Source organism: Chrysemys picta, chromosome 8 (genome assembly GCF_011386835.1).
Source record: "Chrysemys picta bellii isolate R12L10 chromosome 8, ASM1138683v2, whole genome shotgun sequence".
Taxonomy (NCBI): domain Eukaryota; kingdom Metazoa; phylum Chordata; order Testudines; family Emydidae; genus Chrysemys; species Chrysemys picta.
In genome coordinates, this window is record NC_088798.1 from 11,795,197 (window position 1) to 11,822,772 (window position 27,576).

Sequence of the window (27,576 nt, forward strand, 5' to 3'; positions counted from 1 at the left end):
AGCCCAAGGCCATAAAGTCAATAGAGGAATCCAGGAACAGAACCTAGCTCTCAAGATTCCCGGTGCAATGCTATATCTGCTGGACCGCATTGCAGAGTGCAGCATCTGTACTTTTAAATTACTATTCGTTTTTTCATGACTTCTTAGGACAGAGGTCACCAATCTGTGGGGCATGCCCCCTTGGGGGCACGGAAGAACATTTAGGAGGCACAGATGGGGCCCAGGCCAGCCCCCACAGGGAGCGGGGGAGAGAATGCCACCCAGCTCCACTCTTGGCCCCGGCCATGAACCCAGGGCTCTGGCTCCCGCCCCCAGCTATGACCCCAGCCTAGCCTCCTACCCCTGTCTGCATCCCCCCGCCACCCGAGAGCCATGGCCCCACTCCTGGCCCCAGTTCTGGGGGGCGGAAACAGGGGTAAGGGAGAGCACGAGATAAAATGTTTGGGGTCCACTGTCTTAGGAATTCCTGTTCAAATTCAGCTCACCGCGTCTTCTAAAAGTCATGAAGAAGGAATGATTTACACCTTAATGACTCACTGTATTCGTTGTCGGCCATTTTCTTTCTCTGTTAGACATGTAACAGCATGGTGAGTTATACTGTATATCCATCAGTGCCACTCCCTATGCACACAAAGCTGCCTCAATAAATGCTTGAGCTCCACCAAATGCTTGTTGATTTTTCCTTTGAGTAAACAGATGCATTGTAATTTCTTGAGTGGAGACTGATCCGGCACAGTAATCCGGTTTGATGTATTAAATCAAGGTTTCTGGGCGACCTTCTTCTTTCCCTTATCTTATATCTGGGGTCAGGTCGTTGTGCAAGCTTCCGCCATCTTTGTCAGTCCGAGATAACACTAAGGTCCACCTGCTTATCATCATCTTTGATTCAATTCATCCACCGCTTCCTCGGCTTTCCTCGGGGTCTCTTTCTTAGCACCCTCTCCTGCCATGCTATCTTCACCAGATCCTCTTCATTCATCCTCTGTATGTGTGTGAACATGCAAAGTTGGGTTTCCTGGATTTTGTCAGCCACATCATAAACTTTGATTTCCATCCTAATGCTTTCATTTTAAAATCTGTCCCTTCATGTAACTCTCTTGTGACTGAGCAGACATTTCATTCAGAACACCTGTAGGTGCTGACCCTGTCTTCTCTTTACCACCAATGTTTCTTCACCATACAGTACTGCTGGGCGCACCGTAGTTCTACACAACTGAGCTTTCAGTCTCAGTGGCACACACAACACCTAAGACATTATGCCACACTCTTCCAGCACTTCCCAGTCTGGACTGTATCTGACATTCAAGCTCACCATCTTCCATAAACCACCCTCGCAGGGACTTGAACTGGTCAGTCTGTTTAGTCCATTAATCTCTATATCCAGTTTCCCTGTGGCACCTCTACTGACCCACAGACCTCAGTCTTAGTCATGTTCATTTTTGTTCCATGCCTGCTTCGCTGGTCATACCACTAGTTTACAATTTCCTCTACGTCAGTGGTTCTCAAACTTTTTTTTTGTGTGGACCACTTGAAAATTGCCGAGGGTCTCAGTGGACCACTTAATGATCTTTGCAACTGTTGTTTGTACCATTAGCTAGCTACTGTAAAGCGCTTTGGATAAAAGCGCTACGTAAAAAAAAGTATTAACGTTTTTTGTTCTACAAATAAAAGCACACAACTCATATTTTAGTATCAGTAGTCTTACCTTTCTAATGTAATGGATGTGCCCTCTCTCCCCCGCCGCAGCAGCTCCCGAGCTGGGGCTGGAAAGAAGAGGGAATCTCTTCCTTGCTCCCCTGCCACGGCGGCCCCCAAGCTGGGGCTGGGAAGGAGGGGGGTCTCTCCCCCGTCACAGCAGCCACAGAGCTGAGGCTGGGAAGGAAGGCCGTCTCTCTCTGGCAGCCACAGCCCTGGAGCCGGGGAAAGTTGCCTCTTTCTCTGGCCACCGCAGCCCTGCACATCCCAAATTCCTCCCACCCCCTCTTCTCAACCCATTGCCCTCTTCCACATACTCCTTATTCCCCCCAAGGCCACCACCTCACCTTACATGTGCGTCTTTTCCAAGGTACAGGCACCTAATTAGTGGAGCTGTGCCTGTGCAGCTCCACTAATTAGGTGGGTGGCCCGTCATTCTCTTGTGTGCGGCCGCCCAGGCACGCACCTTAGAGGGAACTATCCGCAGACCACCTGAATGGAGCTCTGCTCTAGGTTTTCTTTTGAGGACACTCTTATTGCTATGTCATCTGCATATAGCAGCATCTCAGCTTTTCCCATTGAGACAAATGCAAAGTAATGCACATTGGAAAACATGATCCCAACTATTCATACAAAATGATGGGGTCTAAGGCTTGGTCTACACTACCCCCCCTAATTCGAACTAAGGTACGCAACTTCAGCTACGTGAATAACGTAGCTGAAGTTCGAAGTACCTTATTTCGAATTAGTTCAAACTTACCTTGGTCCACACTCGGCAGGCAGGCTCCCCCGTCGACTCCGCGGTACTCCTCTCGGCGAGCTGGAGTACCGCAGTCGACGGCGAGCACTTCCGGGTTCGACTTATCGCGTCCAGACTAGACGCGATAAGTCGAACCCAGAAGTTCGATTTCCAGCCGTCGAACTTGCCGGTAAGTGTAGCCAAGGCCTAAATTAGCTGTTCCCACTCAAGAAAGAGATCTTGGAGTCATCATGGATAGTTCTCTGAAAACACCTATTAAATGTGCAGCAGCAGTCAAAAAAGCGAACAGAATGTTAGAGACCATTAGGAAAGATAGATAGTAAGACAGAAAATATCCTAATGCAACTATATAAATCCATGGTACGCCTACATCTTGAATACTGCGTGCAGATGTGGTCACCCCATCTCAGAAAAGCTATATTGGAATTGGAAAAGATACAGAGAAGGGCAACAAAAATGATTAGGGGTATGGAACAGCTTCTGTATGAGAAGAGATTTAAAAGACTGGGACTTTTCAGCTTGGAAAAGAGATGACTAAGGGGGAATATGATAGAGGTCCATAAAAAGGTGTGGAGAAAGTGACTAAGGAAATGTTATTTACCTCTTTACGTAACACAAGAACTAGGGGTCACTCAATGAAATTAACAGACAACAGCTTTAAAACAAACAAAAGGAAAGACTTCTTCACACAACACAGTCAACCTGTGGAACTCGTTGTCTGCTGATGTTGTGATGGCCAAAACTAGAATCGGGATGAAAAAATTCGGGCAAGTTAAATAAAAAAAAGTATAACTAGGCAGGCCAAAAAAGAATTTGAAAAGCAACTAACAGAAGACACAAAAACTAACAGGAATTTTTTTTTTACATACACAAGAAGCCTGCCAAACAATTCTGTGGGGCCACTGGACGATCGAGGTGCAGAAGGAGCACTCAAGGAAGACAAGGCTGTTGTGGAGAAGCTAAATGACCTCTTTGAATCAGTCTTCACTGCAGAGGATATGAGGGAGATTCCCACACCTGAGTCATTCTTTTTAGGTGACAAATTCGAGGACCTGTCCCAGACTGAGGTGTCAATAAAGGATCGTTTGGAACAAATTGATATATTAAACAGTAATAAATCATCAGAACCAGATGGTATTCACCTAAGAGTTCTGAACGAACTTAAATATGAAATTGCAGAAATATTAACTGTGCTATGTAACTTATTGCTTACATCAGCCTCTGTACCAGCTGACTGGCAGTTAGCTAATGTCACACCGATTTTTTAAAAAGGCTCCAGAGCCAATCGTGGCACTTACAGGCGGGTAAGCCTCACTTCAGTCCCAGGCAAACTGATTGAAAGCGGTAGTAAAAGAACAAAATTATCAGACACATAGAAGAACACTATGTTGGGGAAGAGTCAACACAGCTTTTGTAAAAGGAAATCATGCCTCACCGATCTCTTTGTGAGGGAGATCAAAAAACATGTGGACAAAGGTGATCCAGCTGATAGAGTACCTGGACTGTCAGAAAGCCTTTCACAAGATCCTTCACCAAAGGTTCTTAAGAAAAGTAAGTAGTCATGGGATAAGAGGGAAGGTACTCTCATGGATTGATCTCACGTCTCAGGCTTGACAGACATAAATTAAATGCTTTTTTGAGATTAAACTGGACTTCTTACAATGACCAATAATTTATCAGCATGACAGCAGAGATTATAGTGGACTCAGAGGTTAAATAAGGTCTTGCCTGCTCTGAAGATTAATTAATCTATGTCTGGAAACATCCCAACGTCCCTGAGAGCTGCTGTGTTAACCTTGAAGACCTTTGGCTCCAACAGATTTCAAGTTCAGCTCCTGGGGCTGATGGTCAGTAGCTAAGCTTCTGAGTTTTACAAGGGCTTTTCTGCCTGTGGGATAAAAAAGAAAATAAACTGCCCAGCAGGTACTAAAAAATATAAAAGCGTCTCACCATGAATTGAAAGTTGTTCCTACCACAAAGGAACACCACACTGATGGAACCCATATCCTCCTCTGCACGCTCCAGCGGTCAAGGCAGAGGGAGAGAACTACAACAACTCACTTAGTGGCTGTCTATCAAGCACAGTGTTTCTCAAACTGGGGTCGCTGCTTGTGTAGGGAAAGCCCCTGGTGGGCCAGGCAGGTTTGTTTACCTGCCCCGTCCGCAGGTCCGGCCGATCATGGCTCCCACTGGCTGCTGTTCGCTGCTGCAGGCCAATGGGAGCTGCTGGAAGCGGTGGCCAGTACGTCCCACGGCCCACGCCGCTTCCAGAGGCTCCCATTGGCCTGGAGCGGTGAACCGCAGCCAGTGGGCGCCACGATCGGCCAGACCTGCGGACGGACGGGGCAGGTAAACAAACCGTCCCGGCCCGCCAGGGGCTTTCCCTACACAAGCGGCAATCCCAATTTGAGAAACACTGATCAAGCACCTCTGCAGCTTAGCTGGGACTGGAGAGTAAAGGAGTCTAAAAACTAAACGCTAAGTTTTGAAACCCTCTAGAGCAAGGGTGGGCAATAATTTTCACAGGGGGGCCACTCCACGAATTTTGGTAAGTCGCCATGGGCCGCACATTTCTACTATATTAATGGAGGGTGTGCAGGGTCTGGGAGAGAATTTGGATGCAGGAGGGAGCTCCGGGCTGGTTCAGTGTTGGGGTTCAATAGAGGGTGAGGGGTGTTAGTTCTGGGAGGGAGTTTGGTGCAAGAGGGGGCTCCGGACTAGATCGGGGGATTGGGGTGCAGGAGGGGATGCAGGGTCTGGGAGGGAGTTTGGGTGCAGGAGGGGGTTCTGACCTGGGGCAGGGGGTTGGGGTGTGAGGTGCGGCTCTGGCTGGGAGGCGCTTACCACAGGTAAGCGGCAGGCTGCTGCTGACACGTCTCTCCGCATCCCTTGAGGGGACAGAGGCAGAAGGTCTCCGTGCACTGCCCACGCCCGCAAGCACTGTCCCTGCAGCTCCCATTGGCCAGTTTCTGGCCAATGGGAGCTGTGAGGATGGTGCTGGGGGCAGTGCGTGGAGCCATCTCTCCTCCTTCTCCCCTCTCTCCCCCCCCCCCCCCGGTCAGAGGCGTGCAGAGACACGCCAATAGCAGCCAGCCGCTTCCGGGAGCAGTGTGGGCCCACGGCAGGCAGCCTGCCTGAGCACTGCTGCGGTATGGGACTTTTAGCAGGCTGGAGATCACGAGGGGGCAGCCAAAGAGCCTGGCAGGACAGACAGAAATGTTAGACAGGCCGGATCTGGCTCGCGGACCATATTTTGCCCACCCCTGCTCTAGAGGCAGCAGAACCTACATATAGATCGGCCACAAAGATCGCCTGTCAGATATGTGGTTTCTCTCACACACCTCAGTTTAGATGATAGATCACAAATCAAACTGAAAATAATCAAGAAGGAGGAATGAAGCAGTTCTGTAAATCAGACACAGGGGAGATTGTCCCTACATGGGTCAAAAGCTTAGAAAATATTCTACAAAGGTTACTGAGGTTGAAGGAAAAGTTACCTGCATGGACTCTCCAGTATAATGCCATGATACCATAATTACCAGGGTGTTTAAAGAGGAAGTTGTAAGAAAAGGGCTTTATAGAAATTTAAGTTTCACAAGGCCTCAGGAAGGATTCCATAAAAATCAGAGACAGCTACCTCTTAAAAATGTGGCCAATCTAGTAAGAACAGCATTAATTGTGTATATGACCCAATTCTTCTGAGATGTCACTCTGTGCCTGCCCAGAGAAAATATTAATTTGCTGAACAAAAATACTAAGTTTTATTTATATAGAATCTGATTACCAGATTTCATCTTCAACAAAGCATATATACAAAGAAAGAAGGTTCTTCAGCAGTCTTTAGAAACATTCACAGACTTAAAATAAAATTATGCCTTACTTTAACTAGACATGGCTCCAGTTTAACTTTGGAGCAAACACCCATATTTCTTTGCAACTGAAGTGGCTACTAAATTTGTGAATCACTAGATCTTGATAATGAATGGTTTTCATCTCCCATTGACTTTAATAGACTCGGCATCTTGCAGGACTGGACCATAGTTTAATAAAGCTATCAGAAATGGACACTTTGGATCAGAACTGAGTTTACTTTGAGAATATTTCATTCCATATATGCTCCTATGAAGTTTTAAAAGTTATTATTTTTACAACGTGTCGTCATCTCTGGTTCCTTGCTTGAAGCTATTGTTGCTTGCCAAAATATATCTCTTGGATGTTATAAAAAAAACAGAACGAATACCGGAAGGATTAACAAAGTAAAAGCTGGCTTTAAACGGGGCCTGTCACCTTGAGGGTCTAATTCAGAGGTTCCCAAAGTGGGCGATACCGCCCCCTGGGGGCGCTGGAACAATCCAGGGGGGCAGTAGTAGTCTCGGGTGCAATTGGGGGCAGTGGAAGCATAAAGAAAGAAGAGAATATAAGAAAATTTTGAAAAACCGTTCGTACATGTTTCATCTGTTGTGTAACAGAGTTAAAGTTGTAGTGATTACTTTATTTTCCAAATAAATTCACAAATTATAACCGATCAGGTGTCAAGTCCGCCAACAGCTCTTAACAAGCAAGTGTTGGCAGGCGAGCGTGTCGCGCATTGTCGGGAGGTCCAGCATGCATCGGCAGGAATATGTGCATATAATGACTTGTTTACAATACGATACTATAAATAGGCAACATGTATGAAATCTAATTTAGATTATTTCTGAATTGTGTAAAAAGCAGTTAACAATAGTGCAATAAGTATTTAAATTTTTTTATTCATATTCGATACCTTCGATCTTTACGGATTATGGATCACATACAAAGCAAATTGTATTATTGTTGTTTCAATAAAAAAGCAATTTACACGTGAGTATTTTTATACATTTTCTTACATATCTACCGTACGTTTCTGTGTCTCTGGTGCTTACTAATAATAAAATGGTAGCAGGCTTGTGTCGGTACAGTACTATTTGAAGTGTACAGTCAATATATTTGTCATATTTTTTATTACAATATTAACGAAAACGGGAATGAAATCGTAAAAAAACTGTTAACTATTAACATTTATTTATAGCTATCGAATCATCTGTGTTAATTGGTAAATAAGGCGTGTGTTAATAAGGAACAATTATTTAAATAAGGGCAAACTATTAACTGATTTTTAATTGCATATTGATTATTTTTAAATTAATTATTTCTTGATAAATTTAGTTTGATATTTGACAATTTAATATCAAATACATATATCTAATGCTGAGCAAAGAACAAAACCCAGTTTATTAGTTTCATTAGTATTTTAGTTTGGTTGTCTTTTGCCATCTTTCCGGTGAGAGAAATTGCACTTTTTCAATTATATAAATTGTTATATATCTTGATAATTTTATACCCCTATTATGATAAATAAACACATAAATTTTATTTCTTTTACAGATAATATCATGGCTGAACCCAAGAAAAAATGTAGACAATATAGTATTGAATATTTGAACTATGGCTTTATTCAGTCGCCTACAAACAATACATTACCGATGTGCCTGATTTGCCAAAAAGTTTGATCAAATGAAGCTATGAAGCCTTCAAGACTACAAGAACATTTGATGATGTTGATGAACATGCTGATAAGAAAGATAAGCACTTAAAGAAAAATTTTTGAGACAGCCGACATTGGCAAAACTCTTTTCAATAGCATCCAAAGAAGATGACGATGGGTTGCGTGCTTCTTACAACATTTCGTTACTGATTGCTAAATTGGGAAAACCACATACTATTGGTGAAGAACTAATTCTACCGGCTATAAGTGAGGTAATACGCACTATGCTACACAAGCCAGCGTCTGATATTACCAAGAAAATTTCTTTGAGCAATAATACAGTGCAAAGAATTGATGAAATGGCTCAAGATGATGAAGACTCATTATGTGAGTATTTAAAAACATCCCAGTTCTCTATACAGCTTGATGAGTCAACTTTGCCAGGAAATGAAGCCTTACTTTTAGCATACATGCAATTCATAAAAGAAGAAAAAATTTGCCAAGAATTATTATTTGCTAAAAATTTGCAAACTGATACTAAAGGAGAATCGATATTTCATGCATTGGAAGAGTTTTTTAAAGAAAAAGAGATCCCCCTGAGTAATAGCTTGTCAGTTGCTACTGATGGTGCTCCAGCGATGATAGGGCGCTACAGGGGTTTTCTTGCATATTTAAAAAAAGCGGTTCCGAATGTATTCGCTGTACACTGTGTCATTCATTGTCAACATTTAGTTGCCAAAAATCTGAGTGAACGCCTACATAGGTCATTACATTATGTCATTAAAGCAATCAACAAAATCAGAAGCAATTCATTGAATGACATATTGTTTGGACAACTTTGTATTGAAAACGATGAAGAATTCAATCGCTTGCTGCTTCATACAGAAGTTCGTTGGCTATCAAAAGGTGCCTGTTTGGATCGGTTTTATAAATTCTTTGACTCAGTGCTAGAGTTCCTAGAAAACAAAGATGATGCTTTACGAGCCAACCTGATTGATTCCAAAAATGACATAGGTTATTTGATAGACTTGTTTAATAAATTTAATGAAACAAATTTACAACTCCAAGGTGATGAGCTGAATTTAATCAAAACAAAAACTGTTATTTCTGCGTTTGTGGCAAAACTTCTTCTGTACAAACGAAATTTAGGACGAGGAGAATTCAGCCAGTTTCCAAATTTATCAACAGTAGAAAAACGTGATGAAGACTTGCTTACCTATTGTCAGCACTTGGAGGCTCTCCATTCTGACTTCAATCAACGATTTGAAGATATTCTTAAAATGAACATACCCGATTGGGTTTTGGACCCTTTTTCAAGTACAAACACAGAAGAATCTCCAAAATTACAAGAAGAACTGATAGAAGTAACAACAAATGAGGAATTAAAATTTAAATTCAAAGACAGCTACCAATAGTTCTGGCTGCAAAAGCAGATACCTACACTTTATCCTGGATTATGGGCTATAGTACAAAAGTTTTTAATTGCATTTCCTTCATCATATTTAGTGGAACGTTTAGTGGGTTCGGTGCGGTCACAAATCTGTTAACTAAAAAAAGAAACCGACTGCAAATAGCTAATCGCGGTGATTTAAGAATGCTGCTGACAAAAATATAGCCGAACATTAATAAATTGATAGCAGCGCACCAAGTTCATCCTTCTCATTAGAATTATTTTTAATGTTATTCGTAATTTTTATTTTAATATTATCCTTCGTTACCTTAATTTTCTGTGTGTAATGCGAATGTTACTATGGTTGATTTTAATAAATAATTTTATAATTTCAAGCTTCAAGGTGTCTTATTTACAACAACATCTTTCTTTACTATATTGTAGGACATAGGTAGAAATATAGATACATAAAAGAATGCTAATTTGTCACTGCATTTTCTGTTTGTTCGCTTAAAGAAGGTAGATTTCCAGGGGGGCGCTGAGTAATTTTTTTTCTGAAAGGGGGGCGGTAGACCAAATAAGTTTGGGAACCTCTGGTCTAATTGAATAGCTGGGCATACCAGGTTGATGACTAGTTATTTTCATCCTTGTTGTCTCTGAAGTGTAGCGCACCTAAACAGTATCACAGCAAGGCCATTTGCTCACAATATTTAACATGGTATATTTGCTTAGTAAAAAGAGCTGGATTTAATTTTTTTCAATTTCAATGGTTCTTCCATTTGATAGTGTTGAAATGATATAGCCACTTAATAATATAAAAACAAATAGAAACATTCTAGAGCAGCGGTTCTCAAACTGGGGGTCAGGATCCCAAAGTGGGTTGTGACCCCGTTTTAATGGGGTTGCCAAGGCTGGTGCTAGACTTGCTGGGACCCGGGGCCAGAGCCTGGGGCTTGGGCTTTGGCCCCCTGCACCCTGGGCGATGGGGCTTTTGCTTTGTCCCACAGGGCAATGGGGCTCAGGCAGGCCCAGGCTTCAGTCCCCCCTCATGTAGTAATTTTTGTTGTCAGAAGGGGGTTGTGGTGCAATGAAGTTTGAGAAAGCCTTTCTAGAGCTACCCCACCAAAAGTGTATGTCTTTGTATGTATGTGGCAAAGTGGGAAAGTGAGTTACAACATCCCAAGACTAAAAAACTTTTGAGAATATTTCATGTTTATAAAACAGAAATCGTACGTCATTCTAGAACTACATCCACATTCCTTGTTCATGTTCCAGTTTGACTTTTTTTAAAACTCCATTTCTTTCTCCAGTGTGAAGTGTATTAGCACACTTTAGAATGCAGATTAACAGTGGTATAATTCCTACTTCCCTTGAGGGCTTGAGATGCAAAATTTTCTATTTGTTTCAGGAGAGTAGAGTGAAAATTTCAGCCTTCATTACCCCCCTACCATCACCTGAATTGCGAATGACACTAAAAACACACTGGAAAATAAAAACTCAGCACTAAACAGCTTAACAAACTCTTGAGGCAATACCGTTGCTCCCGAAGAGCTCAGCAGACGTTTACTGATTAAAGTCTGGTTTTATCTATGGGATCTTAAGCTCCTTTTTTATGCTCCTAGATGGATGAATCTATTTGTGTGGAAATTTGCAATTCTCTTACATAAAAAATACCAAAACCGAATGCCCCCAAGAGTACATCTCTGCAGCCAGAAACATCCAGTCAATCGCAGTGCAGATTTCCAGAACATCTGCTTTACAAACCTAATTATCCCTGATTGCACAGATGCAAAAGTCTTATGAAATATTAGCACCTGAGACTGAAAGCTGATTCCAGCCTTTTTCAAAAATTTAACAAACACACATATGTCTATCAGCTATGGGTCTGCTCCAACTCCTATTGGATAGATTTCTATTGATTTCAGCACGATTTAGGTTGAGCCCTAAATCAGAGTTACATAAGCAGCTACATTATCCCAATCACAACCAACGGGTCTTCACACTCTGCTTTTGACACAGAGCAGAATCACTGATGGTCAGCCTCAGCTTCCATGGCCCTCCAAGCACACTCCATGCCTCTTAATTGCCAGGCTGGAAATTCTGCACCAATGGTATTGCCTACCTTCACTGCTGCTACCACCCAGAGTAGCATGGGCAGCTTCTCTGGGATCACATAGTCCCAGTGGATGCAGTAGTTCAACCAATCCACTGGGTTTCCTATCTGCAGTAGAAATAAATCCAAGCCATTAAATTTGGATGGGTACATCTCCAAAACCACGGGTGTTTGGATATGGGGTACTGACTTGGGCCCCAATCTACAGGATTCCACAAGGTGAAGGGGTTCTGCATAGATTCAGCTGAAAGTGGCCCTTCTACTTTACAGATTCTTTATTTAAAATAAAATAAATCTCCACATTCTACAGTGATGGCCCCAAACACCATAACTTACAATAGTGCTACAGAACTGACTGGCATCCAGTGCTGTAGGATAGTAGAATATTTCTAAATTGGTTTTATTTTTTACAAACGTGACTGAGAAATTACTTGCCAGCAAAGCACGTCGTCCTGTTCCTAAACCATTTAAAAACTGGTACCCAAGAACCCCTATGTATTATTTTTTCTTCATGTGAAGACACATCATTCTCTCTGTCTCTCATGGTTCCTCTTTTGGCTCATTCTTCTTGTGCGTGTGGCAAACTGCCAATTACTCCCCATGGGCTAGCAGTGTGGGTCACCTACAAGTTAATTGATGCCACAAAACTTCCCTCTGGGACACCATCTGGGCTGAATTTAATGTTTTCAATGGCTTCTGAAGCGCCTTCCTCTAATACTGAAAACCACTTGTCTGGACCTAATACTAATTTGTTGATTTCTTGTTGTTGTTCACAGCTTATAAGAAAATACTAATACTACTTAGTTCTTGTAGAGCCCTTTTCATACACAGACTGCAAAACACTTTACAAAGATGAGCAAGCATTATTACCCGCCTTTTACAAAAGATGCAGAGAAGTGAAGTGACTTGCTCAAGGCAAATCCAGGAATAGATGCCAACATTTTCAAAAATGGGTGTTTCAAATTAAGCATCTAACCTCAGCTATAGGTTCCTGAATAGATGACCTGATTTTCAAATGTGCTAAGTATTCAGCAGCTCCAACTGACTTCAACAGGCCACTTTTTTATTTTGAAAAAATCAAAGCACTTATTTAATAGCCTACATATGGTTTTAGGGGCCTAGTTGTCCTACCACCTGCTATGCAGATAAGTTAAATGCTTTTGTTTTCCTACCCAGTTCTTATTCCAACAGTAAATGCCCATTGGGGCAGAGCTTTCCTGTACTCTTCAATAGGTTGTGCACTGTGCAAGCAGACTCCATAAGGAATAACAGCGAAGAACGAAGCAAAACCCCCGTTTGGCCCAAACATACATTCATGCCCCACACTGAGGCTGTATCAGGCTGCATGGGCAAACCACCCTTTTCTACGACTGTCAAGTCTCAGAAGGAAGGAAGCCAGGAAGTACAGCCCACATGGAGACATGAATATCAAAGAACCACAATTACTGCACAGGGTAAGGAACCACTTTTTGTTCATCGAGTAGCATCCCTATGGTTGCTCCACTTCAGGTGACTCCTAAGCGGTATCCCTCTAAGGAGGGGGAGTTTCAGAATCAAATCTAGAACTGAGGAAAGAACTGCACTGCCAACTGCCACGTCAGATCTAGAGGCTTCGACTAGGGCGTAGTGTCTGGAGAAGTATGTGCCGAGGACCACGTAGCAGCTCTGCAAATCTCAGATACGGGGACGTTTTTCAGTAAAACATAGATGTAGCCCTGTGACTTCATAGAATGAGTTGATAGCACCAACCACACTGTCAATCATTTAATAAATATTAAAATAATATTAATGTATCCGAAAGAAAACATCTCCTTTACAACAATTTGATAGCAAGGCCTCAGCTAATGGCCCTCAGGGTTATTCTAATCTAAACCTCTTATAAGCCCATTCTCTAGTAGATTCTAGAGCTCTACTGTTAAATTCACTCGTTGCGTTAGCTCTGGAAGGTTAGACTAACTGCCAGGTTCTGACTCAGACCTATAAAAGCCAGGTAATCTGGAACAAAGAATGAAATTTTATCATTAGCCCCAAAGATCCCTTTGAGAAGGCAGCATGCTTGAGTGGACTGGACACTTGGATTTAGGACATCTGAATTCTGCTCCTGGTTCTGCCCCTGATTTACTGTATGCCCTTGACCATACACTAGCTCTCTGTGCCATAGTTTCCTCACCTATATAATGGGACTAATGCTACTCACTCACCTTACTGAAGAGCACTATGGAGGTGCTAAGTTATTTCAATATATAGCAAACCAAATTCAAGCCTCATACGTGCACCACCATCATGACTCTTCAGATTCAAACCTCTGAAGAGATATGAAGATTCACCTTCTGTTTGGAGGCAAAGGTAACAGGTAATAGAACAGAGCGCAGGTCTGCTGGACCCATCATCTGCTCATTCCACCACAGTCTCTTTACTGAGGTAGCATTAAAATGGAGTTTTAACCCCCACTCTGAATTTCCTGGCTTCCTTTTATTTAAAGTCTGACTCCTGACATTATTTTAACATTAGTTTTTTTGTAAGTAGTTCACAGAATTATTGTAACACATTAATTAGACTTTACAAGTTATCTTTTGTATTTCAGCAAGAATTTTCACAGAGCAGAAAAATTTGCATGAATTATATCAAAAGGCGCATACCCCCATCTTGCAGTAATCTAAATATTAATTATTTTAGCAGGAAAAGGCATTTTAGAAAAAATTAGGCTCCGCATTTCTAACACTTCCTAACCATGTCGCATAAAAGTATGCAGCTTCCCTTTGGCTAGAACCAGATGTTTGTGCTAGAGGAGAGTTACATAGGAATAGACAAATTGCTTTAGACTAGGGACACTGCAACACTGCAGTAAAACAAGAAGCAATACTCCAAAACTCAAATGAAATACACACATTTTTCTGGGGGCTTGGGAAAAAAAAATATAGGGATCAGAAACCTCTTACGAGATGTGTAATGATTCAGAAGGGTGGAGCTCAGCATGGACACTATGGGCTTCAAGTTCATCTTTACAAATTCCGAGGAGATGTGAGGAGTGTGGTGAGCAAGAGAGCTACCAGCAAGGCCAGAAAGTGCAGTAGATAGTACAGGGCGTGAGAGATGTTCACGCCAAACTAGTATCCCCTCAGTAATGTATGTCCCATTCCTAACGCCCCACTGCCAATGCTTCTGCACCTCCCACATAGCAAACTTCTCAACTTGACCTAGCAAACTTCTCAACTTGACCTCTCCTTAGATGCCAAAATCCCACTTACAATTTCCCCTACAACCCTCTCAAACCTGCTCCCTCCCTGTGACAACAGCAGCAAATGTATCTGAGCTTTGGGTTTCAAAAACCTAAAATCAGGACGAGAAACATCAGAAAGAGCCACTGCAAGTAGGTTAGCTCTAAAACACAAGAGCACTATCTATTTTTTAAAAATCCATGACCAAGAAATTAGCCAAAACACAAGGCAGGGAGAAAGGGGTAGAAAACACTCAGGGCTAGTCTACACTGACAACTCAGCACTTTAATGAGGTTTGTGTGGTCGCAGGCAGCTCTAAAAAAACCCCACCTCAACGAGAGGCGTGGCTACCAGGGTTGTAGCTACCACGGGCAGTGCAGGTGCAGCTGCAGCTGGCCTGGGGCTCCTCCAGGCAAGTGGGGGAGCAGGGGGACTCGGGGCTCCTCCTGGCAGGTGCAGGGGGCGGGCTTGGGGCTTCGGTCAGCCAAGGGCTCCTCTGGCCAAGGGGGGAGTGCTCGGGCCTCCTGCCAACCTGGGGCTCCTACGGCCGGGGGGGAGTAGGGGGACACTCAGGGCTCCTCTGGCCAAGGGGAGGGGGAGCTCGTTACTCCGGCCACAGGAGGGCAGGGAGTCTTGGGGCTCCAGCTCGGGGGGAGGGGGGAGTGTTGCGGGTGGAAGGGGCGGAGCTGGGGGCTAGCCTCCCCAAAGGGGGGCTCCACCCGTGGGTGGAAGGGGCAGAGCTGGGGGCTAGCCTCCCCAAAGGGGGGGCTCCACCTGCCACCCATGCTTAAAGTGCAGTTATGACCAGAAAAGCAACTGAGCAAAAAAGCTATCTTCCTACTTAACCACCTGCATATGTCTGGTGACTTTACTACTTTTGTCTCCTGTTAGCACTGCAGAGACACCATAACTTAGCAAGAAGGAGATCTGTTCTCATTACTCCTGATAAACTCTCTTGTCCCAATTCCTCTCCATCATTGGCATTTACACTCTTCAAACACTGTAGATGATTACTATGTTCCCATTTAGTTGTCATTGTGAAAGTGAAATGAATTATATTAAAGAAATAGAATGAATTAAAGAATGCTGTATGTACCTTTAAGTAGAAATGAGAAATGCTGCAAGCCAGGGGGGCAGGAAAGCAGACATTAACTGCTTAATGAATTGCCCCACTTAAGGGCAATTGGTGAAGCATTAGCCTTAGATCGATAAGAGTTAATAAGGAAGCAGGATATGCATATTGTGCCCTATGCAAATTTTACAATTTTGCTCTCTCTGTCCCTTTGTTTAGTTCGCACCCTTTTATCTGTATAAATAAGACTGTTTGAATCTTGCATGGGGGCTCACATTATCTGAATATATTAGCAGAGCGCTGTGCTAATAAAACAGAGTGGTCTGACAAACTATGAGTCCTGAGTCTAACTTTGACATCACTTAGCTAAGCTACACCTATCTATTCAGTTCTTCATCTTTCCTCACAGGTCAATACCTCCAGCCTCATCATTTTTGTTGCTCTGTTCTGAAATACATTTGCCTTCATAATGCGAGAAGCGCTTGTAGTCCTTAATGCGGGATGGACCCTTTAATATTTTAAATTAAAAATATCTAAAGTTAATAAAATAGTTTAATGTGTCTGGCTGTAAGAACACTAAAATGGCACCATACTATGGACTGAAATAGTACCTCATCACAGCGAAGCCAAAGAGGCACTTAAGAAAGCCTCTGCAAATATGTTGGATTTTAGGTATTTTAAATTAAACTGAATCTTACACACACAAATACACACTCACCTATTAGTATTTTGTATCCTTATAACTCTTCCAGATAAATAACCTCACATGACAACACTCTACAAAACCACATGACCCACTCATAATCCAATTAGTCTGGGGGTTAAATCCAGCTCACATAAGGCCAAATTCTGCAGCCTGCTCACATAAATGTTCCAGGGACTCAAAGTTGCCTTCATCAACTGCAGCAGGACATCTGACTGGTTAAAAAAAATACAGATGATCTTCAGTTACCATTTTCCTTTTTTTAAAGAGAGACAGAGTTCCCAATTCATCCTTTATTTAAAACCCCTAAAATCAATGGAGTCATCCCACAGAGGAATTTGACCCTACAACTTGTGAAACTGCTATATGGCCATGTTCCAGGTCTGACCTAACCCCTTTTAAAAATTGGGATTGGGTAATCTTCCATATCCAGTAACTAAAGAGGCATCACCATTCCATCCCTTGATTTCCATTTAGTCACACAGTCATTCTACATCAAATCCATGACAGAAGGGACAACTCTGATTGCTACCTGTCACGTTCTGCGGTGCAATCCAGATCAGTGAGGGGCTGTATCACCACCTGCCCCGCAACGTTGGCTACTGTAGCTCCCACCTGAGCAGATTACAAACAGCCTGCCAGCATGCAGGTAACACCCTGTCTGTGTATAGCTGCAGCCCTGGTCCAGCAGTTCTGAACCCAGCAACACCCCAGTCACACTCTGGCTTCCACCAGCCTGGGTTGTTACTTGCAGGGTGAAGCAACATACTCCCAGTCCTGAATTTTCCCAAAGTGTGTGTTCTGCGCTGTCCAGCCCTCTCCTAGACATTCAGATATTAAGATCTATTACCACTGTAAAGAGTCAATATTCAACAATTTTCTACTTTAACTGGAGTTACCAGACAGTTCGGTTTAAACACAACTGGATGGGTTTAAGGACAAGACAAATGTATTAACAAAAGAAAATGAATTTAAGGGAATTCAAGTATGAGAGATAAAGATCAAAACTGTCACAAGCAAATAACAGTGAAAACACATCTAAAAGTCTTAGACTTACTCTAGCAAATTTTGATTCAAGGCTTTGTTTAAAATGGCCTGTGTCACCCACAGTCTTCCAGCAAGATGGTGATTGACAATTCTTTGGTCAGCATCTCTCCCAAAGGCCCAAAGATGCTGGTGCCTGAGGCCTGGTCTACACTATAGAGTTACGTCGACACAAGGCAGCTTATGTCGACCGAACTAGGGAAGTCTCTACACTTAAATTTCACTCCTGACGACATAAATGCCCCACTACGCCGACTTAATAACTCCACCTCCACGAGTGGTGCAGAGTCAAGGTCAACATAGTTAGGTCAACCCTGTGTTGCTTATGTTGACTGTTACTAGCTTTCAGGACCCATTCCACAATGCCCCACACTGACACTACAATCAATACAAGTGCTCTTGGGGAGGACAAGCACTGCTAAGACAAAGAGCAAACAAGTGATGTAATTACTGCACCGCTTGCCCTTAGGTCGATTTGATTTTGTAGTGTAGCCATGGCCTTTGTCTTCTTAGGGGAAAGAGACACAGCTTACGGGTTTTCTGCCTCTTTCTTTTACAATCCAGTGAATCTTTGAAGAGGATTCTTCCGATGATTACCCCTCAAAGCAAATAAATTTGTTAGTCTCTAAGGTGCCACAAGTACTCCTGTTCTTCTTGCGGATACAGACTAACACGGCTGCTACTCTGAAACCTCAAAGCAAAGTTTATTTAAACAGTGAGGCAGACAATACAGAGCCTGGTGTTGACATGCAAATTTGCTGTCTCCTGCTATCTCCACCCCCTGGCGTCTTGAGGCCCATTTACTACTTACATGTAAATTGAGGTGAACACACATTCCTTTGTTTAGGATAGATCTGTTCAACAATTTTTGCCTAGGCATGGCTGTATGATTTTGAACAACACACAGGGGATTTCACAACTTTATAAATAATGTTGCTACATACATTTTCACCATGATGTTATTGACCAGCAAGATATTAAGTTTTCATATGATACCTCACATGGCATATTTTGTACAAAGATTATTACAATAATGTGTAGGGTGCGAATACAGGGATGCTTTCAGACACACAACTCCCAATCGAAAAGAAAGAAATTCAGCGGAAAGAAAGCCCAGAGGAAACCTCTATGAAGCAAGGTGCTCAGACTCTTTCTTTGGAATCTCAAATTCCTTGGAAAAGTCAACGGTAGACTCACCAGGCAGTAGAGCAGCAGAAAACAGAAAGAGCGTCAGTCTGTGCACAAAGAAGGCTTCTGGGAAGAAGCACACTGAGTACTGCCACTCCGTCAACTCCCTATTTTCCCACAAGCAGAGAGTAAAATTGTTATCTTCTCATAGAACTATTAAAAAAAACTGAAACATTTTGTAACAGAGCATTTCAATGGCAACATCCATAAGGAGCAGTTTATTTTACAAGCTGATAATTTACATACTAGCCACAAGGGTTAGCCTGTTTCTCCTAGAAGTGAAGATAAATACAGTAAGAAATCCATTAACACATGCGTATCACATACTTCTGAGAAAGTTCTGAGCAAACTGAATATAGCGACTGAGAATGGAATGGTCTGCCTCAGCATTTGCTACTACAGGGCTATATGCATTTTCCTTTTCCCTGTCCATCACTGCTTTAGTAGTTAACTGTGGAAAATTCAAGTTCTTGGAATGTGTAAATTCAGAATACTGTTTTTAATATCTTATTGTACCTTCAGTAGCAACAAAAGGAGTGTGCTAATCTAGAAACAAAAGCACACTGAATATACTCTGGGTATGTATATTATGTATCCCTTAAAATAGTAATAGTTGTGTGTACCTGTGTTTTATATTATAAACACGCACATATTTCCTTTTAACATTATTTTAAAGAAATCAATGTTCAGCAATAAGTAAATACAAGCTAGCAAAAATAAGCGTGTGAAAAATGTAATTTAAATGGTGGCTCTCGAGACCACTTAAATGAAATCCACTGCAAATTCCATATTTTAATTAAATGATCAGTCCATATGGGAAATTTCTATAATACACCCAGCTAATCCATCTTCATATGCCACTCTGACCCTAAATGTTAACAAAGAGGTCCTTGGTACATATGTAAGGAATTATACTATACTGTAGAGTGCAAACAGGATCCCAGTCACATGACATAAAACGCATTTTTTCAAAAAACTCTAAAAGCTACAGAAGTAAAACTCTAAGTAAAACATAATTAAACATCTAACTGTTCTGACATGGCACAATACAACCAAATCAGATCTTCATCAAAAAAATATTATTTTTACATTGTCTTTTCTGATACAATATTTCATGGTAGGGCTGGTCGTGGGGAGGTCCTGATCCTTACTCATTCTTGCTATTTAAGAAATCTCACTGATTCTAATGGGACTATTCAGAGGATAAAGTACTATTCATTTTGAGTTGGGATAAAAGAATCAGAACATTAGGAATCCATTCAGGCCATGACCACACAACCTTTATACAAACAAAACTCCCATTGAATTCAGTGGAAGTTTTGCCTAAGAAAGGACTGTAGGATGAGACTGTAAATGTTAAATTGATTAAAAACTGTTAGGATGTTAATAGTAAGAAATAGAGTGAAAAATGCAGGACTGTAACTTATTCCCTAGACTCTGCTGCCCTTCATCAGCTGCTCATGTTATGTTCTTGTGGTTTATGAAGTCTTCAGAGCTCATCCAGTGAATTACAACAATGTGTGCATTCAATGGCTATTATCCTATACAGTATATAATTCTCAAGACATGCCTTCGGAATTTCAGGTTAGCTGCTACAGCAAAACCTGCAGTGCTGTTTTGTCTCTTGTAGCTACAATGAACTTAATTCCATATTTCGTTGCTTTCATGGACATTTCTTCCATACTTAGGTTGAGAGAAGTGCTGCTACCCAGAACTTACACGGCAACACAAGGGAAAAGCATGTGTACTGATAGCATAACAAACGTGCAACTGTCTGGGACTTTGGCATATTGACAACCATAACCCCAAGGCCAACTGAGACTTCACAGGAACAGAGGAGGTAGAAGTCCAAGCTGCCCTGCTCCAAAAGCATAAACCCTCTCTTCTCCCACTTGCACTACTATATTCTGTTAGCAGCACAGGGGATTGATGTCACAGAACTGAATAGTTCTGATTCTATCCAATAGTAAGCAGTTGTGCACATGCACACTAGCTAGTTCACTATATTTTTCTCAGGAATCCTTGTATATACATACTTAAATTCAACTTCTTTCAAGCTCTGTCCTATGAGCAATTAAAAAAAACCCACCAAGAACTAAACCTGAACAATGAATTCTCCTTAGGGTTTTCCCACATACACAGGATTTGTCAAAACAAGGATATAAAAGTAGGAGGAAAGAGTAGAACCATAAAAAGTCACTGTTTAATGTCTGGAGGAGGAAGATTTTGCAACCTATAGCTCTCTGCCTCGTCAATGCACTTAGAATCTTTCACGATGAATCATCTCCGGAACAAGATTTTGTAAGTAAAGAGTTTAATAATCCCCAATCGCTAAGCGATTCACTATGACGGTGCAATAATAAACCACGTTGCCTTTATAAATTTAGCCTGTCAGGGCAGTTCCCCAGAAGACCTTCACAGGTCCCGTCTAACCTACGCAAGGGCACAAAGGAGGGTCTTGAAGGAGGTGGGAGGAGGATGACCTTAGGCTAGGGTAACTAGTAGTCCTTTCCTAGACTTTTCTATAGGCAGCTTATGCCGTGTGACTTTATCTGGTGTTCCCTAGCAGCCAATCCGAAATGGGGCGGGCAAAAGCGACCGCTTCGTTTTACAATCGTTTTCCTCTGGGCCAGGTTTTGCAGCAGGAAAGCGGCAGGGCCGGACCGGCTACTGTTACCCAAGGGACATGGATTAACGCAACTATAATTCGCCCCCAACACACACGCGCGCTGTACTGCTCTCACCTAGGCTAAAAGCTAAATCCGCCCCTTCCTGCAAGAGGGATAAGCCTCCCTCTGAGCAGCTGGCGCTGTGATTCAGGCCGTGGGGAAACGCATGCGGAGAGGAGCGGCAGGGCTGGGAGACGTCTCTCCAGCCTGCGCCCGGTGCCGAGGGGTCCCCCCATGTGCCAGCTCCCCTGAGTCTCCGGGCAGGGCTGCTTTCTAGCCCCTCCTCCCCCCACACACGCCTCCTTTCCAAACACAGGGACACACAAGCGCCGCCGGGTGCCCCAGTGCAATGAATGGCGCTCCAGCAGCCTGCAAGAGACCGCCCAGGCAGGCGGGCCCGGCAGACCCCAGCTCTCCAGGCGGGCCCGGCAAAGACCCGAGCTTGCCCCAGCTCGCCTCTGCACCACGCGCCGCCCAGCACAGCCGACCCCCCTCCCCGGGCCGCCTGCCGCACGCCTGCCCTGCGAACCGGGAGCGCGGCTCGGCTCCGGTACTCACGGCAATCCGCCTCGTCGCTGTTATCCGAGCAATCGTCATCCTCGTCGCATTTCCAGATGGCGGGGATGCACCGCTCGTTCCGGCACTGGAACTGGTCCTCCTCGCACTCCTTTGCGGCGCCTGCGGGGAGCAAAGGCAGAGCCGCGTGGGCTAGAGCGCGGTTCCCGTCCGTGCCCACCCCAGCCCAGGGCATGCTTTGCAGGCCGCATCCTCTCGGCTCGGGGATCCAGGCCACGCTCCCGCCATGGAGTCTAACTCGCTGCACACACAATGCTTCCCTAGAGAGGGACACTGCATTGGGGGAGGCATGTGTTTAACAACCAAAGGACAATGCACCTCTCCTGCAAGTAGGTTACAATAATCCCCTTCTCCCTGGCTAAATATAGCCCGTTTGAAAAGATGCATTGTGCACACATCAAGCACCCACTATGGGAAATAACCCGGCATTGTTTTAAAGGCAAAAGGAGGTTGGAGGGAAGGGTAAGCAAATGCCAAAGTAAAAGCAGCAACGGCTTAGCGGATAGTCGTTGTCAGTGCAAAAAGCAGATCGCATGTTGAGGGACCATTGTCAGCTTCTCCGTTGGTTGCGCCTTTATCTAAATATTTTCTCCCCCCCCCCCAATGGAAACTACCCCAAACTGAAGTTGAGAAGGGGAGCTGCTCCTTTGCAGAGAGAGAGCGGGGCTCCTGGGTTTGGTTTACAGGTGACCAGACAAATCTTCCCTGATGAATTTCCTGCCGCTACCGGTCGGCTAGCATCTGTGATAGCCTTCCCATTCAAACAAGGTGTCAGCCCTTCCCCCCAGTATATAAGGTGACCAGATGTCCCGATTTTATAGGGACAGTCCCGATTTTTGGGTCTTTTTCTTATATAGGCTCCTATTACCCCCCACCCCCTGTCCCGAGTTTTCACACTCGCTGTCTGGTCACCCTACCAATATATCCCTGATCAAAGTTATGGGAACCCCTGCAAACTGGCTTCCCATTCACTGCACAGCCTCTGTGCAGCACGGCCAGGAATCCCACACACAGTGCATGCAACCAGTAGTCAAAGGGGAGAGCGAGAGACCCAGGCAAACGCCTGGCTTGCACTTGCTCGGGTCCTAGTGATGCTGCGTGGTTATCCCCCTACACGCGCGCGTGCACAGAGGACACGGAGATCCCGGACCTACCTTTGCCCGTGTGCAGCTTGATCAGCAACAGATGGAAGAGCAGCAGCCGGGTTAGTCCTGGGCGGCCCATTGCGCTCTCTCCTTCCGTGTGATAATGCCTCGCGTGCTGATTGCATGCAGCCGGGCTCACCGCCTTTGCTAACGGAGTGTTTACTGGCGGCGGCTGCCCTGCCGCTTCCTCCAGCGTGTGTGCATTGTAACCCGTGTGACGTTCCTCGCTGGGCGGGCTCTGTCTGTGCACTCCAGACCTGTGCATGCCCAATGGGTGCACTGAGGGAGACCAGGTGCCACGTGGGGATGGGCAATACTGAGAGAAAGAGCTGGGGCAATGCTGCCACACAAGGGACTGTTTCTTCCCCCCCATTTTTTTCTGAAGCGTGGATGGTTTTGCTTTGCTAGCCTCATCCCATTCCTGGAAAAGCAAACGCATTGTTGAGCTGAGCAGACGTAGGGGGGCAGGGTACCACACCACAGATCATGTTGGACTTACATTTTATATTACTCAGGCTGGCAGAGGGGCAAAGCAAATCTCCATTCCCAATGGCAGCTAAAAATAGTTTGCATTCCATCATTTCTTTAATTGGACAAGGCCTCAGTTTCCTCCTCTGTGACATTACAAAATGGCATATTAAGCAACCAGCAGATTGCAAAAGAAAATGCTGCAGCAATAAAAACTATTTTCAAACCAACGAATTCTGTTAATTTGAGGGGAACAGAGGTGCAAGGCCAAAGTCTGTTCTCATTTCCACCATACAGCCCCACTGACCCGACTTGCACCAGTGTATCTGGGAGCAGAACTTAGCCCATATTATTTGATTACCTTTGGGATAATAATAAATACAATAACTATCACCTAGCTCAGAGGTAAGATAACAATATGTCTTAGTTCCTGGTATATAAAATAATAAACAAATATGGAGCGATCCCACTAAAGTCAATGGTGTTACACTGATTTTACAGTGGGTATAAATTAAATCAGACTCCTGTCCACAGTATTTTCTGTTTAAAAGCTACACACACGGGGCCAAATTCTGCCCTAATTTAACAGCATTGCATGCTATAAATCAAAGTTGAATTTAGCCATTGCCCTTCAGAAAACAAACTGTGGGCAACATACTGATATTTGCTATCTTCTTTCCAATGTTAGAGACCTGAGACAATTTACACAATAAATTAAGTGTAATATTCCTATTAGTTTCTGCAATCTTGTATATAATACACTAAATGCAAATAACACATTTCTATTATATAGGGCCACATCCTCAGTTGATTGAAATCTGTAGATATGCTGATTCACGTTGAAGATCTGGCCCATGATCTTAATTTTATTAAGTAAATGAAACAAACACATGTTGTTTTAATGTCTTTAGGAAAATAGTAAATCAGTCACACACTGGGTGTTTTCTGCATTATTTTAGCTTTCTGGTAAAACAGGGATTTCATGACTATCCTACCCACATAACCTTCTGCACTTTATTGTCTTTATAATTTGACTACAAGAAACTGTAAATATTTTAAAGTGGACGCAATTTCTTCAAAATTGTTTAAAAAAATCAGTCCAAGACTTAAGATCTTGATGTCTAACTGTTTTAACTCTGTTGTGAATTGTTAAAACTGTTACTATTCCCTGAAAAACGTCATTGACAATAAGAGTACTGAATGACCTTAAATCTAGTAGTGTGACTAGCACTGCAATGCTAATTTAGCACAATCAAGTATTTTATGATTACAGTAGAGCCCAGAGGCTGTAATCATGATCAGAGGGCCCTCTATATAGAGATGTAGACATGGTCCCTATGCCATAGAGTTTATAAACTTGTTTTCATTCTATTTGCTGATATAACAAAGTTGTAAAAGGTTTCCCATTCAGACCTCTTTTTTTTTTTATCCTTAAATGAGGACTAATCGTGCACTTCTCACTCAGGCAAAAGTTCCACTGACTTCAAATTGGGTCCATAATTAAAAATGCATTTGCTTCTTTAAACAGAAAATTTGCAAGCTAATAGTCAATGGAGTGACTAATGTGTTTGAATAACATGAAGAGGAAAATAGCTAATTGTTGAATTACTTCAGTGACAGCTTGCAATGTATTAACAATTATTCAACAAATATTTCTTAATTTTTAGAATGCAAATGTAGTGCACATTTGTGCTGGTGGGATTGCTGTGACAGATTATAATAAATACCTCATTTGCTTTGAGCTATTATAATCCATCAGTTCAAACCTCTCTTTTAAAAAATGTGTCAAAATACAGATTTACGATAGTTTTACAAATCCTGGTCTCATTCCTCTCTCTCTCGCTCTCTCTCTCTCAAAGTAGCGTACACCAGAGGTAACTCCAGTTAAGTCAGCAACCTACGCTGGTGAAGAAAAAGCATAAGTGAGAGGAGAAAAAGGCCCAGAAACTGATACATTTTACTTTCGTTTGTTTTTTTAAAAAAACACAAGTTTGCTAAAATGGCTTCCTTTAAAAGAGAAAAAGAAAAATGCTGTCAACAGTTAATCCTCTACTCCAACAGTTAGCTTTGGTATCGCTTGGCCCATGGAATGCCCTGGGCCTCTCCCGGGCAGGCCCCAGCCATAGGGGCTACCTGTGCCATAATGCCATCTTGTGGACACCCAAAGTGTGTTGTGAGCAAGACATGAGAAGACATTCTTCCGCTCTACTCTGCGCTGGTTAGGCCTCAAGTGGAGTATTGTGTCCAGTTCTGGGCACCGCATTTCAAGAAAGATATGGAGAAATTGGAGAGGGTCCAGAGAAGAGCAACAAGAATGATTAAAGGTCTAGAGAACATGACCTATGAAGGAAGGCTGAAAGAATTGGGTTTGTTTAGTTTGGAAATGAGAAGACTGAGAGGGGACATGATAGCAGTCTTCAGGTATCTAAAAGGGTGTCATAAAGAGGAGGGAGAAAACTTGTTCACCTTAGCCTCTAAGGATAGAACAAGAAGCAATGGGCTTAAACTGCAGCAAGGGAGGTTTAGGTTGGACATTAGGAAAAAGTTCCTAACTGTCAGGGTGGTTAAACACTGGAATAAATTGCCTAGGGAGGTGGTGGAATCTCCATCTCTGGAGATATTTAAGAGTAGGTTAGATAAATGTCTATCAGGGATGGTCTAGACAGTATTTGGTCCTGCCATGAGGGCAGGGGACTGGACTCAATGACCTCTCGAGGTCCCTTCCAGTCAGGGTCGGCTTTAGACCGATTCATCAAATTCGGCTGAATCGGGCCCTGCGCTAAGAGGGCCCCGCGCCACAGCTCTTCACCCCGCCCCCAGCTCACTTCCCCCTCCTTCCCTCCCCTGAACGCTCCGCCCCCTGCTCCTCCCCCTCCCCTGCTTTCGCGGGAAGTCTGAAAAGAAGCAGGGGCGGGCAGGCAGGCAGGTAAGCTGGGGTGGCGGGGGGCACGAGAAGGGCTCCGGGGAGGCGCGGCGCGGCTCATTCCAGCCTTGGCCAAGCAGCTCACTCCGGCCCCGGTTCCGGCAGAGCACCCCCGGCCCCAGCGGCTCCAGCCCGGCTCGGCTCCGGCCCGGCCCCCACGGCTTGGCTTGGGTCCGGCCCGGCCCAGCCCCCTCGGCTTGGGACCATCTCGGCTTCGGCCCCCGCCCCGGCCCCCGGGGCTCGGCTCCGGCCCGGCCCAGCCCCCGCGGCTCGGCTCGGCTCGGGCCCGGCCCGGCTCTGGGCCAGACCCAAGCCCCACAACCCTGGCTGGAGCTCCGGCCAGAGCGCAGCCCGATTCCTGGGGGCAGGGCTTGCCTAGGGTTACCATACGTCCGGATTTTCCCAGACATGTCCGGCTTTTTGGGGCTCAAATCCCCATCTGGGGGGAAATCCCAAAAAGCCAGACATGTCCAGGAAAATAGGGAGGGAGGGCTCGGCGGTGCTTGGCCGGGGCCTCTGGGGCTGGGGCCGGCGGTGCGGGGCTGGGCCGGGGCCAGCGGTGCTCGGCAGGAGCCGGGGGTGCAGGGCCGGGGCCAGTGCGGTGCCAGGCCGGGGTCGCAGGGCTGGGGGCACGGTGCCGGGCCGGGAGCCGGGCCGGGCCGGGGGCTGGGCGCGCGGTGCCGGGCCGGGGGCGCGGGGCCGGGCCGGGAGCCGGGGGCGCGGGGCTGGGCCGGGGGCGCGGGGCCAGGCCGGGGGCGCGGGGCCGGGCCGGGAGCTGGGGGCGCGGGGCTGGGCCGGGAGCCAGGCCGGGCCAGGATCCGGGGTCACAGTGCCGGGCCAGGCGTGGGGCCGGGCCGGGGTCCAGGAGCCAGGGTCGCGGGGCCGGAGGTGCGGGGCCGGGCCGGGGGCGCGGGGCTGGGCCGGGAGCCAGTGCCCCAGGGCCCGAGCCAAGCCGAGTGGGAGACGCCGGGGCCAGAGCCTCTTGGCCTGGGCCAGCCGGCCACCAGAGGGAGCCACTCAGCCAGGGGGGCCAGACTGGGCCGCGCTGCGCCCTGCCCCAGCCTACCTGCTGCCTCCCTGTTTCAGGCTTCCCGCGAACATTTGAT

The 27,576-nt window shown here is 44.8% G+C and overlaps 1 protein-coding gene across 2 annotated transcripts in view; it reads right to left on the reverse strand.

Annotated features, from left to right (window-relative positions):
• Positions 1-23,359, reverse strand: part of LRP8 (LDL receptor related protein 8) — a 258,479-nt gene extending 235,120 nt beyond the window's left edge. For both annotated transcript variants that reach the window (XM_008167917.4, XM_008167918.4), the window contains exons 1-2: positions 23,089-23,359; positions 21,917-22,036 (exon numbers count right to left, since the gene is read on the reverse strand). In XM_008167917.4, the coding sequence (XP_008166139.2) occupies positions 21,917-22,036; positions 23,089-23,344 (376 nt within the window). In that variant the 5' untranslated portion in view covers positions 23,345-23,359. The remainder of the gene's footprint in view (positions 1-21,916; positions 22,037-23,088) is intronic.
• Positions 23,360-27,576: the final 4,217 nt, after the last annotated feature.